Genomic DNA, 23,790 nt, shown 5'->3' with positions numbered 1-23,790 from the left:
GCTGTGTGTTGACTTCTCGTGGCGGTTCTGGGCTTCCTTCAGGTTTTTATGTCTTGTGACGGAGAGCTGCCAGTGGTTGCCAAATAGTTAAATTTATCAATGTTTGTATTTTTATTTATTTATTTTTACTTGTTTTTAATGCCTTCAGTTAAATGCTTTTTGGAGATCAAACATACACACACTCTTCTCCTTTTTGCATTGAAGGAACTAATTGAACGATCCAAATGTTACTACAATTGATGTGATTTAATTAATTTATCCTTTGGCTGCAGTATTTTTTCTAAATAAAGAGTTTGTATGTATGTATGTATGTATGTATGTATGTATGTATGTATGTATTATTATTATTATTATTATTATTATTATTATTATTATTATTATTATTATTGTTGTTGTCACCCATGCACCGCGGCTGCACTTTAAAGTTACTGTGCCTTAACAACACACCCACCTGGTGGTCACGTGGCAGATAGACATATATAAGTAGACAGACCAACAAATGTAGACAAACACACAGACATATACAGACAGAGACAGGTATAAGCAGACACGCAGAATAGGTAGACAGACATATGGACAGACAGACAAATGTAGACAGTCAAATATAGACAAAGACCTGAATCTGTAAATAAACTTTTGATTTTTTCTTTTAAACCAACCCAAGAATTTCCGAAAGGGAAAACTTAATTTTTAAAGAGAAAAATGAAGGTATGTGAAAGATCTTTGTATAAATCCTAGTAGTAGTAGTTTATTCTTACAATGGTCTTAGAATTTTAAGTTTGTTGTCAATATACAGACTTAAATCCTTTTCACATTTGACCTTTCTTAATGTTGTTTGGTGGTCAGGTTGGGTCATGTGATACTTCCCCTTACTGTTGGTCTACCACGAGCTTAACCTGACAAAATACATACTCTAATATTTAAGGCTTATTCAGTTTTTAAGTCTATCTCTTAAAGTATTATATTTTTTCATTTGCTTCTATCATTTGAGGTCCTTTTTTTTAATAATTTAAGGTGAATTATTTGACATTTTATATTTATCTCAGTTTTTATTGATATTTAATTTGATATATACTTAATCTTTACTATTAAAACTGATTAATTATTTTTGGTAAACGTGTAGATAATAATAATAATAATAATAATAATAATAATAATAATAATAATAATTAACGGTTTATTGAAAGAGCTTGGCAGCCTGTGTGTGTGTGTCTCCGAGTCAGGTCCCGCAGGTTGAAAGAAAAAGTTTATAAGAAATAAATAGAAAATTAAAAATATTTTATGAAGTTCAGTAGAATGAACGAGGACAGTTTAACATTATCCAGCTATCTAGCCTTATAAGGCTTCAGAGTTGTTTAACTTCAATGTGGACACCCGGTATAATGAATTTTATTTTTTTTATTTATTTTTTTTTTTTAAGGTTTGAGTACTTTTGCTTTTAGGAGGACTAGACAAAATCCAAAATGTATCGTCTAGTTGTGGAGGTGGGGTGGGGAATTGGTGGTCTTATATCACTGACTTCCTGAAGCAATGTTAGGTCACCCATTATTGGGGTAGGGGATTAGTGGGTCTCTTGACCAGAAAATTTCTTAAATAAAGACGAAAGCCTAGGTGCTCCAGTGTTTCCCACTTACTGAATGTACAGTACAGTATACATAAACGTAATCACTATTTATGTCTTAACACTGCTTTAACACTGTATTCTTGGCTGATTGTGTCCTGGTACATTAATGTACAGTACTGCACATCACATTGTATGCAAAAACAGCAACTAGTGAGGGAACAACCTTCTACAATGATACCAGAATATGAACTAAGCAATCCAAGCAGCTAGGCCACCCACATGGGGATGCATTGGAAAATGATGCAATCTCTTAGAACTCCCACAAAATTTATTCCCAAGCCCAGAACAGAGAGGTTTGGAGATATTTTCTCGGAACTTTCTCATAATTTTTCAGGAAAATGTGCCTCATTTTTACCCTCAGAAAACTCATTCATAGACCTAAAATAGAGAGTTTTCCCAGAAATTTTCCTATCCAATTCCATTTCCGGCTATTGGGGATACCGGCTAACGGAGATTACTTCTATCATATTGATATTCCAAAAACAGACTGCAGAAGCATATTGAATAGAAATGTAAATACAATACTGTATATAAATCTTCCCAATACACTATAACCACAAATCTATTCTACTAAAATTCATTATGTGCTGGTTTAATGGCTGCCACTCCTAATAGTCAGATTAGGTTACTGTTGTTACCTGTTACATCAGGCCTGATAGAACTGTGACTCATCAGCACTGCAGCATTACCAAAATAAGTATATAAAAAATCTTCACAACTGGTAGGACACTCATAGAAGCACAAATGTTGACCAAGCATCACTTACAGTAATTGTACAGAAATGTGACCTAGTTGTGACTAAACGCTGACTTGTGTTACTAACATTATAAACTTGATCCGTTACTCTCTCCTTGGAACTAACCATCATGTGTAGGTTTAACAAAATCAGTCAACTTAAATTCCAAAGAAGAGATGGATCAAATTTGATCAAACTTGAGGAGGTATGTTAGATACTTATCTAGGAAGAAATCTATCAGTTAATATTGATAAAACACAACAAAGGCCCACCTTGTTCTAAAAGCTGAACCTCAATTTAATCTCAAAATCCAGTATTTTTTTTTTCTCAGACAACCGAAAAGTCACCACAGTTGTATTAAAGTTAATCAACCCATTTAAAAAAAAAATCTTCACCTTTATGGACAAAAACATAATGCATGTAAAAAGAAGAAGAGAATTGATGAAGTGGGATGATTCCAAATTCCATTCCATTTATTATCAAGAATCTATCTGCATACTTATAAGCAAACCTTATTCTGATTAAAACCCTGTTAATCTCTTAAAACTTATTTTCTTTACAAACTACTGCACCAGCATTTCCGGAGTCACAAAATTGCACAAATAAGAAACTACTGTAATAATTTTAAACTATCTGGGAATTTAGTACAGTAGAACATCGATATAACGTGATACATTAACGCGATACATTTCAAGAGAGGTCGCTGTAATCCAAATTCACACTAAATCGAAGTGTTGTTTCAATGGAATAATTTAGTTTGGTACTTGAGAGAAACACAAGATACTAAAAAGACTGAGTCAACCCAGATGCACCTCAGCCCATCTCCTAGAATAAACAAAACATTGCTTTTTATAGTATTATGTTAAAACAAACACTCATAAATCAACACAGCTAAAATTAAGGGATGCGAAATGGTTCGTTTACTGGCTTGGAAGATTGGGGGGAGGGAGGGAGGTGAGGTGATATGTTGACAGTTGATGCCAAGGTCTAGTGTTTATTTATTTATCTGTCCTTAAGAGTGACTAAGTTTTTTCTCTTATAAAATGTCACTGAACTGACATGGGAGAATATAATTAACATTGCTGGAATTCTTATAAGATAGTGATTAATTTGAATATAAACATGTTATAACTCGCATTAGACATACAAATTTTATTTCTAATTTAAGAATTTTATTAAAAGAGCAAAAATTTTTATCTCTTGTGCAAAATATATGACGTTTATATTCAAATCATTTGCTGTATTGCAAGGATTCCAGCAATACAAGTTAAATTTTCCTAACTTTAGTCTGTGACATTACATAAGATAAAAACTTTAAGCCTAAAACACCAAACCCTGGCTGGGAAGATGGGGGAGAGGGAGGGAGGGAGGGGAAGGAAGTGACAGGGACATGTTTGACAGTTGGCACCAAAATCTAGTCAAGTATTTATTTGTTTATTTATGTCCTTTAGCTTGAGTTTATGTTTTTTACTTATAAAATGTCACAGAAGTGACCGGAGAGAATATAATTTACATTGCTGGAATTCTTATAAGATAGTGATTAATTTGAATATAATCATGCTATAGTTTGCACGAGACAAAAATTTTAGTAATCATTTAGTACATTATTTTGAGTACATGTACAGTACAGCTTTGCCCTTTGGACAGTGTAGCGTGCCCAGAGAAACATAAGGAGCGAATTTTAAAATATAATGCGCCAGATTGACCCACGCAAAATAGGAAAGATTCGCTTTAAATTAAAACATTGTCCTTAATTGTGGGTGTCGCTTTAAATCAATAATCTTAAATTGAATCGCTTTAAATCAATGTTCTACTGTAACAGAAGAAACAGGGCAGTGTCCCTGTGAATCCAAATTTGATTAGAAAGAAGCTACTTGTCACACTCATAACTGGTCTGGAGTGTTGTAGATTCTCCACACAACTAATATTGTTATATCCTCAAAACTCTTTCAACAATTATCATGGAGTCATATTCCCCTCACTCACATATTTGTACAGTATAAGTTTATTAAAAAACAAAAAAAAACATGATCTTAAAATACAGCACTTGAGAAATAAGCCATCTTTCAATGTATGAAACAGGTTTACAGGATACATTGCATTTCCTTCAATTACTTCAAAACTGTGCATTATTGCAATAAGTAAACACAACAGTAAGCTAGCGACATGCAGTGTCTCAAAAAAAACATACTCCATAACACTGCTTTACACATTTTCATGGAGATTGTGTGAATGCTTGTAATGTAGCAGCAACGTTGTCCTCACATTTAGGAGACCTCGTACATCAACAAGTGAGGACAATGTTGCTGTTGTGATACAAGTATTCAAGTGATCTCCATGAAAATTGGTAAAGCAGTGAGTGTGTTTACATTTTTGTGAGACACAGTGTATAAAAGATGTATAAAAATAAAATAACTATTTTCAATAACAATAAACAATAAGACCCCCGCTAAACACTGATGGGTTGATGCTCATCCCTAGATCCATAACCTAATAATGTACTGCCATCAGAGAAAATGGATGTGCCTCCCAGTGGTTAGCTTCAGTACCTGGAGCTTCATCGGCTGCGGCTGAAAAAATTAAGAAATCCTATTCTCATACAATTAACTTCAAACTTAATTAAACTAGAAACACAAGACTATCTCAACTTGGATAGTGACCAAAAGATTTCCACTCCACTCTTAGTCCATTTACCATTTAAGTTCTTATTATGGACATCAACTCGAGTCCATATGCAAGTTGGAGTCTTATACAAAGTGAGTAATACTTGATAGAAAATTGGAGAAGAATGGGTTTATCACAAGCAACTTTTGGAAAAAAATTACCAAATTACTGAAATTTTAAATAAAGTAAAAATGGGGTACTGTAATCTGTTACCTAGACCTTTGGATTAAATCTGGTGATTTAGGTATAATGAATAAAATATGAAATCTTTACCAATTTTATTCTTAAAGCAATAAATGGTAGGTTGTATATATCTATAGCAATTCTACCAAGGTACAAATGAATACTGTTGTTAAATGATAAATTAGGCAGTAAAATTTACAGCACTAACTGACCTAAAACTCTATTGCTTCATCCACTATTATTTTACCTGTACGTACAGTACTTTGGAGTTTAACACCTCAATAAAAAGGACTGAAAAATGTACTCAGTCATTCAAGATAACAGTACAGATATACCTCTTAGAAAACTTGTTATTATGTAATGCTGAATGTTTTCGAGTAATGAAGTAATTTTTTTCCAACCCCCAAAAATAAATAAATACACACACAGTACTGTATGTATATATGTGTGTGTATATATATATATATATATATATATATATATATATATATATATATATATATATATATATGTGTGTGTATATATATATATATATATATATATATATATATATATATAAAATAGTTCACAAATTCGATGAGACCATGTAATACACAATGCTTTCATCTTTTCCTTGAGCAGCATGCTCAGGTTACTGCTCAGCCAATCAGTGCCTGTATCTACCAGTTTTGAATGCTTTCTGCAAATGAGAATTTAATTTACTTCTGCAGTACTGTATTAACTCTTAATAATTTCTTTTTGACCCATAATTTCTGGAAAAAGGCTTGTAAGTGATACTGATGGTATTATAATGTGATTAAGCAACCAAAGAAAAGAATCAGTATGAATGTAAACTTGCAGGTCATAAGACATGCAGAGATGAGACAGCACCTGGTTGATAGTGGCAGTTTGGGTTTGGCTACATCAACCACTTAAACCAGTTTCACAAATTCAGACAAGATAAGGTATTTTGCCTAACCCACCGTTAAAAACAGCAGCAAAGACACCTTATTCAAGGAGCATTTTACTCTAGAACAATGGTTCTCAAACTTTTTCGACTGTGACCCAATTTTGAATATCTCCAAAACTTCGTAACCCATTGATTAAAAAAAAAATTTACTAAAATAAAATTTATTATCACATCAACTAGAAATTTAATAGCAAGGTACAGTACAACTAGCAATAAATACATTGGTTGAAGACTCTCATTGTGTACCGGTGACCTAGAGTGTTTAAATAAAAAACTAGCAAAAAGCACAACTTTACTGAATCGTTGTGACCCACTGAAAATCAGTTAATGACCCATGGTTTGAGAATCACTGCCCTAAAATATGGGCAGGGAGCCAATTGGAATCCATGTAGGAGGAGGATTGACAGTGGATAATACTGTAACTGAACACATTGGTGAGTACATAGCTTATAGTACTGTACTTCACAACAAGGAACTCAAGATTGCTATAAGAGGTATGCCTGTACTGTTGTTCTCTTCTTGAACTAATTATTTTGTCCTTAACTGTACAGTACCTCCTCTCCTAACTGTCTGGTGTAATTAATATATAAATGAAATATAACAGTTCATTACCAGTAGTATTCTTAAATTCTGGTACATGAGCCAATTGAATTTGTATCATACATTTCCCATTATTGTTTAGATGTTTCATTAAAGCTGAACCTGATCCTAACAAATTAAGCTTTATGCTTACGCTTGATTCTTTTTCATATTCCACAGCAGATATGAATTCCACATATAGTTGCCATACATAAACATCCACTTGTTGACAAAGGTCTCCACCATGTGTACCTGTGAAAAATAACAGTACTGTACTATAGATATAAAAAAGGATATAGTAACATGATATAGTGACGTCTCTTTTAATACAGACAATCATGAAACATCAATTCAAGTGTAAAACATGACTGAGTGAAATAAATTATATTCACTGAACAGGAGAATAATCTGATTAAAAGACAAGTTAAAAAGTGTACGAACTTGGATGCCATGAGCCCAATATCCGCTAGTTCGACGAGCATAACCTAGAGTGTGTAATGCATTCGAGACAAACGTTTGTGCTGTTGGGATTAACACACCTGGAAACAAGAAAATAATTTGCACACTTTGAAAACCTTTATTCCAATGTAAGTGCTGTAAAGTAATCCATGAATATAATGCAGTAGCAGGGTCTGGCCACCACTGCAATAAATCCAAGCCACATCTAAAGGATAAAGAAAATATATGTTTCTTGGGGTTATTTATCTTTACTGGCAATATTTTGAGCAATATAAATCATTAATTAGGGTAAGCACACATCCACAACATTGCTAAAGCTGCCCTCCGCAAGCTGGGAATGCTGTATAGATGCCGTAGCGACTTCACTCCTGAGCAGTTGCTTCAAGTTTATAAGGGGTTCATTTGTCCTAACTTGGAGTACTGCTCTTATATCTGGGGTGGCTCTTCTTCTGCCCAACTATTATAGAGGGTGGAATCAAAGGTATTTTGTTTTGTTGGCTCTCCTCCTTTAGTTGATAATCTTTGGGGCATCTTTCCTACACCTACTTAAACTTGTAATTACTATAAACAAAAACAGTCCCAGGAACAGCCTAGCATACAAATTTACATCTATAATATACTACTTCAAATATTTACTCCACTTCCAATTTTATGTGCAGTAGCTCATGGGTAAACTCTACACAAAATCTTAATGATAGGAGGAATGAAAAAGTAAACCCAATACTGTACTGTACAGTATAGTGAAAAACATACTAAAAGTGACAAGAAATTTGTGAGGAGGTAATAATTAACACCCCAGTTATCCTACCAAGCTGGGTTTTAGATGAATAATTTTTTTCCAGAATTTTAACCCTTTTATATATCTTTATAAGACGATGTAGTGAGGGAGAGAGAAGCAAGTATGAGCACTTTGTTGTGTGTGTTGGTTTGAACTCTCATTATTGTCTTGAGCCAAATGTTACTACATGTACCTTCTCCTCTTCATTGAAAGTGGTGTGGATGTTACAGGTATACTGCAATTAGTCTGGGTACTGATCAGCCAGTGATCTCAGATGACCGAGCCAGATGGACACCAGCCTTAACAGGCCATAAGTTAATTTCATCCAACCAAAAGAAATACAAGCCCAAATCAGACGGTGTTAGTGTAGGTAAATTAAGTACCTGTATTTTTCAGACCACATAGTGCACTTATGGACTGCTAATGTTGAGTTTTCAGTCATACTCCAATATAATGTTAATAGTCTGGTCAATACTCTACAAAAGTTTAATCCTCTAAGTGCTGGATGTTTTCTTGAACCTAAATAAAATCATTTGGCAATAACAGAATAAAAGCCCAAAGTGTCTAGAGTACTGAACAAGTTAAAGTTACTTACTAGGTCTGTGGACAAGCTCTGAAAATTTGGTCATGTTAGTAGAAACGTAGGATGGGGTAACAGTCTGGACGGTGATGCCTGATCCACGGTATTCCCAGTCTAGTGCTTGTGAGAAGTAATCAACAAAAGCCTGAAATATATAGCAAATTAATCAAAGGCTGATCCTGGATACCCCATTATGTACGATCTGTTTTGTACTCATTTCAACTATTGCTACGACTACAACATTAAAACATCAAACTTTAACATGTAGAATAAATTATTATTCATAAAAAAAATCAAATGTAAAGACAGTATACTATTTATTTTACAAAATAAATACCACTATAACATTCTAGATGACCAGTTCATAGTCACCATTACCAATACAGTACTGTATAAAACAATACAGTACAGTATTCCCAAATCTGGGAGCTTAGTTGAGAAGCATTTTAAATACAGTAGTACCCCGATTTAAGCGGTCAATTGAACCCACGGGGTACCGCGGAAAGTGAAAACCGCGTAAAGTGAACAACAGAACATATGGGATTAATTCCAATAGAGACTGGCCCGACCCCCAAACTCCACTTTTTCAGACATAATACCTACGTTGTAGTAAAAATAACATCTTGATATTATGATGGTATGCACACACAATTAATAATTAAGAGAACTATCAATAATATTAGGTTTTTAACACTTACATTAGTAGAAAAGATGGCTGGGCACACAGGGGACTTACATCGCAGATTGTTTATTGATAAAGCCTGCCACATGAACCATGAACGGAGATATCTGGAGACATGCCCTTGTTATGCGGACGCACCATGCACCGCGTAAAGTGAAAGTCCGGTTCTGGCGAGGTACAGCGTAAATGCGAAATCGCGGAAAGTGAAACCGCATAAAGCTGGGTATTACTGTAACTTTATTTTTTAGCAAGTTCAATAAAGCTGTATTATCTGAACATATAAACCAATAAGTATTGAATATTTTATTTAAGGTGGATGCTATCCTTGCTGTCATGCTTTGTACAGGAACAAGTGTGTGTGTCTCAAATAAGATGTTGTGGTTCCTTGACTATTAATGTGTGTTATTGTAATGGAATTGCACAAGTGAAAAAACATCCACCAGATGAGTTGCATGGTAAGTAAATTTTTTTTATCAATATTCTGCAAATCTTTAGCAAAGCGCACTTTGTCGCTTGTGCAGATATTTAGTATCTCTTTCTCAAGTTGGAACCAGTCATATTCACTATAAGAGGCTGGGTGTGCCTCACTACAGTGAAAACAGCAAACCAGACCCAGACATTTCTGACCTTCATGGGCGTTACCACAGTCAACACATACTGCAGAAACACCCTGCTCTAGCTTACGACAAGTGCGGCTGACATGGCCATACATATGACGATGGAAGCAGCAACCTTGATAAAGGTTGCTGCTTCCAAGTGGTCAAATGTCAATAACAGAGTTGGTGTAGGGTTAAGAAGGCCATTTTCTTTCTTGTAGCACCTGTCCACTTTCACCACCTTTTGGTCTTAGATCCCCTCCAGAAGGTTTTCCTCTGAGTATTGGAGTAGCTCTTAAGAGAATACCACCCCCTCGACACTGGTTAAAGGTGGCATGTGGAGTACAGGAAACTGGAGCACCAAGTACCTCAGACAGGGTACAGAGTCAAGCACACTCCTCGGGAGAGACCTCCACTAGGAGGCTACCATCTTGCCGAGTGGATATTTTTAGTTCTCTCCCACAAATTGTTATGATGGACCTGTGAACATAAAAAATGTCCAAGTCCATTACAAGCTTGCCTTCCACAGTACAGAGCACTAGATATTTTGCAAAAATATATCAGCTTAAACACACCCGGTAAGATTTCGTGTGTAGAAACGTCATGGAGGGTGCTAGAGCCAGTGGGCCTCCTGCAGCTCTTACACTTGGGTATTTGTCATGACCCAGAGCCACTTTTCCCAATCTGATAGGGTTGCAATGTAGCAATTGATGATCCAGAGGAGGGTCCAGGGATGGGTGCAGGGTTGTTGGAGGAGTATCTGGCTGGTTATTTGAGTTTGTTTCTTCCAAACAAAACCCAAATTTTTCATTATCCCCCCCTCCACCTCACCCACCATAGATCCCAATAAGGGGAGGTCAATGCAAGATATAAGACCCTGGTGACCCCAGGGGTAGTGGGGAAGTATACGTGGGCAACCACCAGGAGGCCAAAACGGCAACTCATAGACCATAAGAGTGCCAGTCCCCTGATGCCAGCTTGATCCTAGCCACACTGTGACCAGCCGATTAACTTGATCGGGCTCAACCAAGCCACCCATCTAGCTGGAATAGGGGACCAAAGAAGTGTGTTGCTAGCCGCAGATCGCAGTGTGCGGCATTGCTCAACCTCCAGGACTCCTGTCTCCCAACACTATGGGAAACCACGCATGAAAGATACATGGGAGAGCATTCCAGACCCGGTGGACTGGGCTGGGGATGATGTTGCCGGTCTGCTTCAAAAGCTACAGCAGGATAGGAACCATTTTGTCTGGAGCCTCCCCGGTGACCCACCCAGTTTGGGAAACCCTTCCCTCCCTCCGAGGAGAGAAGGAAAGAGGGCAAGCAGCCCCCCTCTGGTACTGCTCACTGAATCATCGGGGCTCGCAAGCCCCCCACCACCACATTAAGGCAGCTCCCATGGGGGGGGGTATTCACAATTTATATTTTCACCCATATTTGATACGAGGTGCTCCACATGACAAGGGTGAGCCCACCATGGGTTGTAATATTCATTTTCTATGTATACAGATACCTCAGTCCATGCTCTATAATTCTAGACTTACATCATGTGGCAGATTTTTTATTGATAAGGGTGAGCCTGCCACATGACGTTACTATAGTATTATAGAGCATGAACAGAGATATCTGGAGACATGCCCTTGTTATGCGGAGCGCCTCATATGCACAAAGCATACCCCACTATTCGTAAAGTGAATTATAAAAAATAATATCAGTGAAGATGGTATGTTGTTATGAAATAAGAAAAATGAATGGAATGGATGTGTTCGTGTGTGAAGTGAACGTGTGTTGGACCTGTTATGTCGCCAAGTTAGACTGTCCCTGTAGCTACATGCCCCTACAAGGCCAAGCTGTGTTATTGTTATTTTTCAACTCGTAATATTAGGAAAATATATAAAAAAAAATTATATTTTTGTTTTTATTCTGATACATGCGCACACAATCATTCAAAAAGAAAGTGCAAAAGAGAAAGAAAATAAAAGGAATGATCATCATAAGGTCAAAAATATAGAGAATAAACATTTCTTACTTCTGCAAGAGTTAGTTGGCAGATCGTGGGGCAGGGAGGGGAAGGGGGGAGGGGGTGCGGTGTTGGGGATCTCGGCCTCCCCCTACCAGGCCAATCTATGAGCTGCATTATTGTTATTCAACTGGTAATTTTGGATAGATATGCAGTACATAATTTTCTAAAAATAAATTTAATTTGTCACAAGCACACACAATCATTAATACAGTCTCCGCCACATAGTGAAACTATTGCCAACTGGTAATGTGGTATTTTTTCTTTTCTTTTATTTATAGTAGAACGTCGATATAACACGAGTTATGTTCGAAGAGAGGTCGCTTTAAACCGAATTCGCACTAAATCAGTGTTGTTTCAACGGAATAATTTAGTTTGGTACTTGAGAGAAACACAAAATACTAAAAAAACTGAGTCAACCCAGATGCACCTCAGCCCATCAAGAATAATTTTTTTTTTCTTTTTTTGTAGTATTATGTTAAAACAAACGCTCATAAATCAACACAGCTAAAATTAAGGGAAGCAAAATGGTCTGTTTACTGGCTGGGAAGATGAGGTGATATGTTTGACAGTTGATGCCAAGGTCTAGTGTTTATTTATTTATCTGTCCTTAAGTTTGACTACGGTAAGTTTTTCTCTTATAAAATGTCACTAAACTGACCTGGGAGAATATAATTAACATTGCTGGAATTCTTATAAGCGAGTGATTAGTTTGAATATACACATGCTATAGTTCACATTAGACATACAAATTTTACTTTTAATTAATTGTATTGCAAAGGGCTAAAAAAATTTCTCTTATACAAAATATGACATTTATATTCAAATTATTTGGTGTCTTGCAAGAGTTCTAGCAGTACAAATTATATTCTCCTAACTTAAGTTTGTTATATTATATAAGATAAAAACTGGAAGCCTATAACCACCCAACCCTGGCTGGGACGATGGGGGGGGAGAGGAGGGGGGAGGTGACAGTGACAGTTGTGCCAAAGGTCTGGTGAAATATTTATTTGTTTATTTATGTCCTTTATATTGAGTTTTTGTTTTATGTTTATTAAATGTCACAGAAGTGACCGGGGAGAATTTAATTTACATTGCTAGAATTATTATAAGATAGTGATTAATTTGAATATAATCATGCTATAGTTTGCACTAGACAAAAATTTTAGTAATCATTTAGTACATTATTTTGAGCACATGTACAGTACAGCTTTACCCTTAGGACAGTGTAGCGTGCCCAAAGAAACATTAGGGGCGAATTTTAAAATATGATGCGCCAGATTGACTCGCACAAAATAGGAAAGATTCACTTTAAATGAAAACATTGTCCTTAATTGTGAGTGTTGCTTTAAATCAATAATCTTAAATTGAATCGCTTTAAATTGACATTCTACTGTATTAGTATTATTTTTATTTATTCCTCACATTTACTGGTACAGTACTGTACTACAGTATACATGCGGCCCTGGTCCCAAATAGCCTCGGATAATGGGGAGGTACTGTATATGAAGAAATATGTGGTGAAAATTGCCTGCTGGGAATGCATCACCCCCTAATTACATTGATTCTCATGGAGAAAACTGCCCCAATATTTGCGGTGACTTTTAGGAATGCATCCTTTGTGAAAACTGGGGTATTCCTGTGTACTGAATTACCTAGAGGTAAAGCAAATGAAGGGGGCACACTAAAGGCTCTTCAGCTTTGGTAATCTCCTCATAGAGCAGTTCAACAAGGGAGAGAGACAAAGGTGATCAAATTAGCTTTTAAGATACAGTATATACCTTTGAAGCAGAGTATATCCCCATTAGAGGGATGGGGTGTAGTCCAGCAATTGAAGCTACATTAATTATTGCCCCTTTGCCTCTTGACAACATTCCTGGAAGAATCAGCTTCGTCATTGCCGGCACAGACGCCATGTTAACATTGATGTGGTTCCAGATGTCTTTGTCAGATGAAAGCTCAAACTCCATGGGATGGGACAGCATTACACCTACATTATTAACTGAAAATTAAAGTTTATTTATAGTTATCAACTCAAATATAATTATCATTGTTCTGTGGTGTACATGAGTGACTGCTCAGGAAGGAGAAGTCACACCTATATCAAGATTTTCCAAACACCTGAAGCAAAGTGGGCTGAATAAGAGAAAGTAATTAACTGTGTGGTCTTTAGCAGGCAGCTACCCAGACATACAGAAGAGCACACTGTTTTATTAGAACATTACCTGTACTGTACTCTGGTAGCAGTTAAATGTAATATGCACTAAGAGTAAAACAATCGTACGGTATTACCTCACTATACTGAAATAATTGGCGAGTAGCCAGTTTGGTGTAGGGAGTTTTTTTGGATAAACTGAATCTGAAAAACTTGTCCAACACCGAACTTTCTTCAGTGTACAGTACAGTACAAGCAGGCAGTCCCCTACTTATGAGGTTCCATAAGATTGTTCCCAAGTCCAAATTTACTCTCTAGATCTAACCTAACCTAACAACCATGTTAAAGTTAAGTATCACCACAGAACCACATACAAATGCAATCATACATAGTGTAGACATGCAAATGCATAATATGCAGTGAAGAAAAGTGTTTTGTCTTATCTTGAAAAGTAGGCTAAGTATGCTTGTTGGGGCTGCTTGGAGTGGCAAGGCTGGCTGAGTTAATTGGAGGAGGAGGTGGAGCAGATGGAGGATGGAGAAGCTGGCAGATGAGATTTAGGCTTGAAAACAGTTATACCATCTGTTGATGTTGATGGCCTTGGTTCTGAATCACCTTGCTTTTCAACTCTTTTTAAAATATTTGTCCAAAGATGTTTGTGTATTGGCTTTCTTTTTTCTTCATAAATTTGTGCATAACATGACACTCCTTCGTGCACAACTGCAGACACATTCATGAACCTATCTAAACACTGCTAGGGCTTCTTCAAGCAACCCAAAGACTTCTACCCTCTGCTTTGTGGCAAACCTTTTAGATGGTTCAGCATCTTCTTCAGTCACATCCTCCTCCTTTTTCTGCACTTCCAGCTCCACCAAAACCTCATTGGTTAATTCTTGGGTGTGCACAACCAATAACTCCTTAAAGTCTTTTTCCTCCAAATCAAGTCGAAGTTGGTTGCCCATCTCCACAAGATTCTTCATTACATCACCCTCATCCTCCACTTCCTCAAAACTGAGAAAGTCATGTATAAGCTGAGGGCACAACTGCTTCTACACACCATGTATGTTTGTACTTGTGACCTCACTCCAGGAAGCAGCAATTATTTTTATTGCTTTATGGGGTTAAAGTCCTTCCAAAATTGTCTCGATATCACTTCACTGTCACCTTCTGTTGCCTTTACCACCTGTCTGAATGTTCACTTCAGATATTTTTTTTTAAGGATGAAATGACTCCCTGGTCCATAGGTTGTAAGAGCAAGGTGGTATTTGGAGGCAAAAACCACGAGGACATCAGGATGATAATCATCCAAAAAAGGTGGATGCCCGGGGGCATATCAACTACAAGGAGGATTTTGAATGGTAGATTATTATTTTTACAGGTCACTGACCCACATCAGGGTCTGGGGGGTGAAAATATAATAATACAGGTACACCACCGATTTTCCGGGAACTGATGGTCCGTTACCTCCTTTAGTCCGGACAAAATTACGAGAGGGCACTTAACTTCCCTCCCTCCCTCCCAGCCAGGGTGAAGCAGTTTTAGGCTTAAAGATTTTTTATTATAAAATGTGTCAGACTAAACTTAGCAGAATATAACTTGCATTGCTGGAATCCTTGTAAGATAATTTGCATAAGAGATAAAGATTTTAGTTCTTTAGTGTAGAACATTTGAGTACAAAGTGTGTACAGTAATATGTTGCTCCAAATTATCGCTTTTTCACATTTAATTTACATTTAACATTTGTTTAATTTAAGTTTCTAGCAGTCCATGGTGCTTTAGAGACATGGGAGGTGTATAATTAGTGGGTCAGAGGTGTATTGTTGAATTATTATTACCTGATCTCAGTTAGTCTGGCAAAATGGATAATCCGGCAAGGCTTTGGAACCAGGGTGCTGGAAAAATCGATGGTGTACCTTTAGTAATAATTATTAATAAAAATTAATAGAAATAAATAAAATTTATACTAAAAAATAAATAAATAACAATAATAGTAATACCCTGTAATAACAGTAATCACAATAAAATGAATAAAAATAAATACAGTACAAGTTATTATAAAAAATACCAACTATAAAATAATTGAAATACCAATCCTCAAAAATCATGGTTGTAACCCAGGCTTTATGGTTGGCTTTCCAATAACGGGTTGTGAAGCCTTGGAAATGCTCTTAAGGGCTCTGGGATTTTCTGCATGGTACACTAAGAGAGGTTTCAGCTTGCAGCCCCCGGATGCATATCCACCAAGTAGAAGTGAAAGTCGGTCCTTGGACATAGACACCTTAAACCTTGGCATCCTTTTCTCTTCTTTGGAAATATAGGCTTTCTCTGGCATCTTTTTCTCAAAAAGATCAGTTTCATTTGCATTAAAAACCTGTTTGGGCTGGTTACCTCCCTTACTGATGATCTCAGCTAGTGTCTTGGGGAACTCCCTTGCAGCAACGGTGTCCACACTAGCAGCGCTTTCACCATGTTTAGCCTTTGTGTCCTGAAATAAACTCTTTCATGAATTAACATATGCTAATGGGGTTCCAACATTGATGCTGATCTTCCAGCCACACACACAACAGTTTTTTTTCCATTTCCTCAATGTCTTGTCTTCTTATATGGCTAATTGTGGACTTCGTGGACATGGATCTTTTCACGTGCTCCTTGATTCGCTTTTTGTCCTTGATTATTGTTCCAACTGTCAAACGATTCATGGAATAAGCACTGGCTACATTCGTGATTTTCTCACCACTTTCAACTTTCTTTATAATCTCCACTTTTGTTTCCATAGTAATAGTATACCTTTTCTTGGCAGCACTTTCAACACCCACACTGCTCTTGCATTTACTGGACATGATGGAGAGTTAATAGTGTTTGATATTTCTAAAAAATAACGATAAATACTACACAGGAGATGACCGATCAGCTTAAACACAACAGCAAAATGGCTGCGCTGCCCACTTGCTCCCACAGACGCTGTCTGTTGGCAGATGCCTTCACCTGGCGCCAAAGTTGAATCTCAAAATTGGACTTGCAGCCAGCTTTCATTGCATCTCTGAAAGTTCATAAGGTGTTTGATCGTAAGTAGGGCAGTGCTTGTTTATGAAAAAGTTCAGTATTTTTAGTCCCAATACAGGTACTGTATAGACACTACTTTCTTATTTTCATCAAATGTGTTTTGAACACAGTCCTTGTAATAAGGATATGTATAGCTACAATAGTCAAACGAATTTTAATTTATCTTGTTTGGGTACAGAGATAAAACAGAAATAATAATTATGGGAACACTGACAGATGAACCCCTTCAAGGTGTAACACATCACCAACACAAAGCGACATGCAAAACAAGGATCAGGATATACTTCTTCACACAGAGGCTAGTAGACCTATGGAACAGTCTACTAGCCAAAGCTGTAGTCACGGACAGTATTGGGCTTCAAAATAGCCACTGACCTCCTTCTCTCGGCATGTAAATAAGGTAAATAAGGATACTGTATACCGAAAAAGAAAATATACCCTGTAATAATTTAAAAACACAAGCTAATTTAAGTCAATCCTTCAAGGCACAACTGATAACTTTATGCAAACAAAACAACATGTGTACAGATTGTAAATTAAAACGGAAATGATGCACACCCAGAATCATTACTGGGTGTGTTGTGTCAGTTTTACATGTGTACATGATTTGGAATTTCAAACATGAGACAATATCAAGACAAACAGTTGATAAAGACATATAGTCAAGGGCTCACCTAAAACTCCAATCTCTTTATCCTCGAGGTGTTTTGCTATGTCCTCATAAATGGGTCGTCCTGTCATGAAATCCAGCTGTACAATTTCAGTCTCAACTCCATATTCCTGACCTGTAATGATAAAGTTAAATGATACTTAATGGTCCTTGCTGTATACAGTACATCAAAGCTTAATTTTGTGGACATCACTAAAAACACTACAGGTCTATAACCTAATTACATTTGATCCAACTCACTGCCCCTCTACAGTATACTGTACAGTTAGTTACAGATGACCATTGCATACAATTTAATGTATAGTAATATGTACCGGGTATATTAAAAGCTCTTTCGATATATATATATATATATATATATATATATATATATATATATATATATATATATATATATATATATATATATATATATATATATATATATATATATATATATATATACAGTAGTACCCCGATTTACGCGGTCAATTGAACCCATGGGGTACCGCAGAAAGTGAACAACAGAACATATGGGATTAATTCCAATAGAGACTGGCCCGACCTCCAAACTCCACTTTTTCAGACACAATACCTACGTTGTAGTAAAAATTACATCTTAATTTTATGATGGTATGCACACACAATTAATAATTAAGAGAAATATCAATAATATTAGTTTTTTTAACACTTACATTACTAGAAAAGATGGCTGGGCACACGAGGATGGGGGGTTGGTTCCGAGGCAGAGGGCAGATTATTTGCCCTCACCTGTATCACTTGTATCAATTGTATCACTATCCACCACATAGGCTTGCAGGGCCTCTTTGTCAAAACCCTCAAAGTCCATATAAGTCCATATCCTCACTATCACTGACTTAGGCCGGCTGTGGTGGGTGGCGGTTGAAGAACTCGGTAATGTTTTGATGACTGGGCGACCTTGTGCGCATCCTGCCCGCGCCGCTTCCCGCGTATATGAGTAGATGCACCGCGGAAAATGAAAGTTTGGCAGCGAAGGGGGACTCGAGGACAAGTCAGCCAACAATCAAAACATTCACCAGTTGCCCGCGTAAATTTTTATGAACGAACATTTATGAGCTTTACCCCTCGACATTGCCCCTATTTATTGCCACAATGCCCGTTGTTTCTTTGCTTCTTTTATCACAATGGGCAAGAGGAAAGATTTAACAAAAGAGCAGATTAAACGATTTCGAGATGACAGCGGGTTGACAATACCAGTGCACAACGGATAGCCAGGGAAGGCTCGAAAAACTTCCTAATGCATGTTAACTGTTCTTAAGAGGCAACTTGATGCTAATCCACGTCTGTCAGCACGGGAATTGAAAGAAAAACCCTGTACTTCTAGGTGATGTTTCTGTAAGGACTGTTCACAGCCGCATCCATGACGACCTGCAGTTTCGCAGCCACTGCGCATGCAAGAAGCCCCTCCTCACCCTTGTCCAGAGGCAGCGTAGGGTCGCTTTTGCCAAGGCTAATGCTCAGTGGGATACGACCAAGTGGCAGCACGTGCTGTGGAGTGACGAGGCAACATTTTCTTTTACTGGAAATCGTTTCTTTTAATGTGTAATAAGGGCCCCCGGGAGTGATTCGCTTGCCCCCAAGTTCACTTTTAGCACAGTTAAGCATCCTGAGTCACTAATGGTGTGGGGTTGCTTCTCGTACTTTGGAACTGGTGATCTTGTTGTGCTACCTAAGAATGTGATGATGAACCAATTTAACTACTTGGAGCTGCTTTGTGATTATTTGCCAGGGTCTTTTGAAAAATGCCGCGCTTATGTGTTTATGCAGGATGGTACCCCTTGTCACACAGCAAAATCTGTAATACAATGGCTTGTTGACTGTCAGGTAGACTTCAAAAGTGATTGGCCAAGCAATTTTTCTGACCTTAACACGATAGAAAATAAGTGAAGCATTATCAAGCTTCGTCTACAAGGCAAGGAAACAAATACCGTCCCCAAGCTGGAGGCAGCCATTTGTGAAGAGTGGAATAATTTAGACCCACAAATAATCCACAACTTGGCAGAGTCAGTTCTTTCATGCCTGCAGGAGTGTATCAAGAGAAAAGGGAAGCATATAGACTACTGAAACTTTGTTAACTTCTCAGATTAATTTTGTATTATTATTTCATCTTGTTGTTTATGTCCGTCACGAACCCGCGCATAATGCAATGGCGAGGAATGTATATGACTCCTACAGTAACATTTTTTCACAAGAGCTTCCCACAAAATTTGCTAGCAATGTTTACTTATAATAAATTCTGGTTGACTAGCGTAAATGCTAAATAAAAAATAATCTAAAAATGAAGTTTAAAAATTCTTAAGAGAATAAAACATTTCAGAAAACCATATAACCACATATAATAACCACATATAATTTAAGAGCTTTTAACCTACCAATTTCAGTAGACACTTTCTGCAATTTCTCTAATGTGCGTGAGATGAGAATAATATTCATGCCACTTTTGGCAAGCTCTTTTGCATATTCCTTTCCGATACCATCTGAGCAGCCCGTCACCACTGAAAAATAATGACTCTTTAATAAAGGACAGAATGATACCTAAATTCAATTTCATAACTGAGACCTGATTGAAGAATTCATGTTACTGAGTCAGGTAGACCTAGAGGGATAGCACTCAGACTAACCCCTGAAATCAACAATGCAGAAACAGGAGTTACCCAAAACAGAAACATACTACAAAATCATCTCTAACCACCCGATAAGATACTTAAAATTCAGTAAAAGTGTACGTAGTTTCACTACAAATTTTTTTTGTTTCGTTTTACCAGAAATCTTGGTTTTACCAAGGTATTTTTTTCTTTTCTTTTATCCTCTTCACCAATTGATCTGCTCGGTAGCCGCTTGGGCGATCGGTCATGTCTCTGTTACGCACTGTTGGCAAGTACTGGGCATGCACCGGCTCCTGAATGTACCTGAACTTGCTCCAGTGTTGATCAAGTCTGGTCTTGAAAGAGCTCACACTCGGTGCCGTCACAACACTTTCTGGTAGACTGTTCCAAGAGATCACAACTCTCATTCCGAAAAAGTTTGCCCTCACAGTTTTCTGGACCCGCAACTTCTTCAATCTTGAGCAGTGACCCCTTGTTGGCCGAGCGTCTGCCAGCTCCAAGTAAGGACACTCGACTGAGTAGTGCCCCTTGAGATGCTTATACACCTCAATTAGGTCACCCCTTGCCCATCTGTAGTATAAGCTAGGCAAGTTCAGGCGCTCCAATCTCTCAGGGTAGTTGAGGTGCCGAAGTGCAGGCACCAGTCTGGTGGCCCTCCTTTGAACATTTTCAACCAACTGACAGTCCCTAGCATATCTCGGGGACCAGATGGGGAAGCAATTCATTCTTGAAGATCCTTACGAGGGACGCACCATCTAGATATCTGAACGACCTTCTTATAAGACCCAATAATTTATTTGCCTGATTTACCTTCTTCTCGTAATGGCCCGAGAACTTCAGCTCATTGTCAACATACACACCCAGGTCCTTCTCACAAAGTCTCAAATAGTGCAGTTTCTTCATCCCTTTGGGACATATGATACGCCTCCTTACAGTTGGTTCGCTCCAGGTGCATCCTCTTACACTTCATGACATTGAATCTCAACAGACATTTCTTCGACCATTCTTAAGAGCTCACAGAGATCCTTCTGCAGCTCTTCACAGTCATTTGAATTTGACCTTCGATTCCATCAGAAATGAGTCGTTTTGAGTTATCGTCCCCCTCATAGAACCTGACCTAACCTAACCTAACTTCTTAGCCGGGGGTGGGGGGGGTTCTGCCCTCCAGACCCCTTGCCATATTAAGCAGAAAATACTTATTTTGATATCTGGTACCAATAAAAGCAACTGTTGATGCATCATGGTGTAATTTTTATTTATTTTTATTTTTTGTGGACGTGAGAGTATGCTTAGACTGAGCGGATCAGTTATAAACAAACAGAAAACACTCGGTAACTGCAAATTTATGCTAAAATTCTATGTGAATTTACCATTCAGTTATTATCCATTTGCGATGGAAGTGGTATTAAGTTAGGTCATTTTTAGGTCAAGGGTCATTTTGCGAAGAATATGTCATAGAAGGAATGTGTCTTAGAATTGTCTAAGCTATAATTGCAAAATTAAAATTCCTGAGATTCCATGGTGTTGTAAAAGTAAAACTTAACAGAAATGTCCTCAAATTGGTGCTAAGGTTGGACCACTCTCATCAGGTACTGTAATACCCCTAACCTAACCATCTAAGTGCGATTACAAAAGTTGCAATGACATCCTAAAATCAGATGAAATTCAAGTCTTTTTTTTTTTTTTTTTCATTTGCTGAATGCTGAAAATATGCAGGCAATGCATGTTGGATACCCCCAGATTAAAACGACTTTAGACTGGACACCACAGGTTAGATCACCTGATGATTAATAAGGTAAAGTGTGTTCTTAAAATACATTAGCAACAAATCTTGTTTTGTGCTAAAGTGAAATAAAACGTAATGTATACTTGAGCATTACCTCTTCCATACATACATACATATATTACATGTACTGTACCACATACATGCACATACTGTACATAAATGCAATCATGAATGCACCACATACTTACATGCACATGATCATATAAATACATACATGACACATATATGTTCACATTATCACATACAGTATACTCATACATATAGTACATACAAGCACATATCAACTCCAATAACAAACCTCTTGGCGTTGACCAAACCACTCAGCATATCGAAATATGTAGTCGTCACTGGACCTTTAAACACAGAAAACATAGGACAAAAACTAGCATAATAATGGGATAACATGTAAAACAATTCATGACAATCATCTACTGTATACTAATTCAGAACATTCAGAGTGAACCAATACATGCTAAATATAGGCAGGGGTAAGAGTAAAGCCTGGGGGGAGGGAAGGTGGAAGTAGAAAGTTAACTTCTGCTAGTTTTTAATGGTGGAGAATGGTTGGCAACCCCAACTCACCTGCCCACTTGCCGTAGTCTTCAACGAGGTGTTTCTTCCATAACCTGGACCACCAGTGATCTCTAATGCCGTTCACTATGGCCCACAGAGTCTGAATGGCTAACTTCACAACGTACAGAAGGCCCACAACCGTCAGCACGTACTCGAAATCACCCAAACCTGGGATCAAGGCGTCGCAGCCCATGTTCACTTGTTGTCACCCGTGGAGGCACTGCCGCACTGAGTGAGAGGGCTGAGGTGAGGCTGCTCAATCACCTCGCGGCCGGTCCGACTAATTACCCAAATGTCGCCGCAATTAAGTCAAATAATGGTCCTACATGAATAAATCGGACTGCTAATCACTTCTTGACTAGTATTTGGTGTCACAAAGTAAAAAAAAAATGGAAAACTTACTTTAATCTGAGTTAATAGATTGTAGCGTACTGTATGTGGCCAGTTGTCAATTCTCTTTGTATGGGCACACAAACGTACGTACATGTAGATATCTCACATTCAGGACACACTGTAAACAAGTGTGAGGCGCAGGAGGACACCTGCTCCATGTGTAGCAGCCCCGGACACCGCTACACGGTCTGCCCCAACAAAGTAAAAAAATGCGCTGCTTGTGGTGGCCCACACTCCTCCGCCGATCGGACCTGCCCCAAATGGAAGAACATAAGAACATAAGAATGGAGGAAACTGCAGCGGGCCTATTGGCCCATACTGGGCAGTCCCGTTTACATCCAACCCCTATTGCTCATATGAGCATCCAACCTATGTTTGAAGCAATTCAGCGTATTCGAGTTAATGATGATATTTGGTAACTTGTTCCATTCATCCACTACTGTTTCCAAACCAGTGATTACCTATTTCACGCCTAAATCTAAATTTGTCTAATTTAAAACCATTGTTACGAGTTCGCTCCTGGTTGGATAATTTGAGTACCTTTGTAATGTCCCCTTTGTTTAGCCCTGCCTTCCACTTACACACCTCTATCAGGTCGCCCTCGCTCTACGTCTCTCAAGGGAGTGCAAATTAAGATGCTTTAACCTGTCTCTATACTCAAGGTTCCTAATGCC

General features: G+C 37.7%; 1 protein-coding gene across 2 annotated transcripts; it reads right to left on the bottom strand.

Annotated features, from left to right (window-relative positions):
* Positions 1–4,069: 4,069 nt before the first annotated feature.
* On the bottom strand, positions 4,070–22,966 carry LOC121875634 (inactive hydroxysteroid dehydrogenase-like protein 1). Of its 2 annotated transcripts, XM_042380240.1 has the most exons (8): positions 22,733–22,964; positions 20,131–20,253; positions 17,742–17,852; positions 13,631–13,851; positions 8,568–8,697; positions 7,177–7,274; positions 6,890–6,987; positions 4,072–4,930 (listed from the first exon to the last, which is right to left on the bottom strand). In XM_042380240.1, the coding sequence occupies exons 1-8, from the start codon at positions 22,914–22,916 to the stop codon at positions 4,918–4,920; spliced, it is 978 nt and encodes a 325-aa protein (XP_042236174.1). In that variant the 5' UTR covers positions 22,917–22,964; the 3' UTR covers positions 4,072–4,917. The 2 variants fall into 2 exon arrangements, with proteins under 2 accessions (XP_042236175.1, XP_042236174.1); XM_042380241.1 differs by lacking the exon at positions 20,131–20,253 and having other exon boundaries at positions 4,070–4,930; positions 22,733–22,966.
* Positions 22,967–23,790: the final 824 nt, after the last annotated feature.

Source organism: Homarus americanus, unplaced genomic scaffold (assembly GCF_018991925.1).
Source record: "Homarus americanus isolate GMGI-L3 unplaced genomic scaffold, GMGI_Hamer_2.0 scaffold22250, whole genome shotgun sequence".
NCBI lineage: Eukaryota > Metazoa > Arthropoda > Malacostraca > Decapoda > Nephropidae > Homarus > Homarus americanus.
Note: the sequence above shows the minus strand (reverse complement) of the source record. Positions and strands in the feature narration are given on the sequence as shown.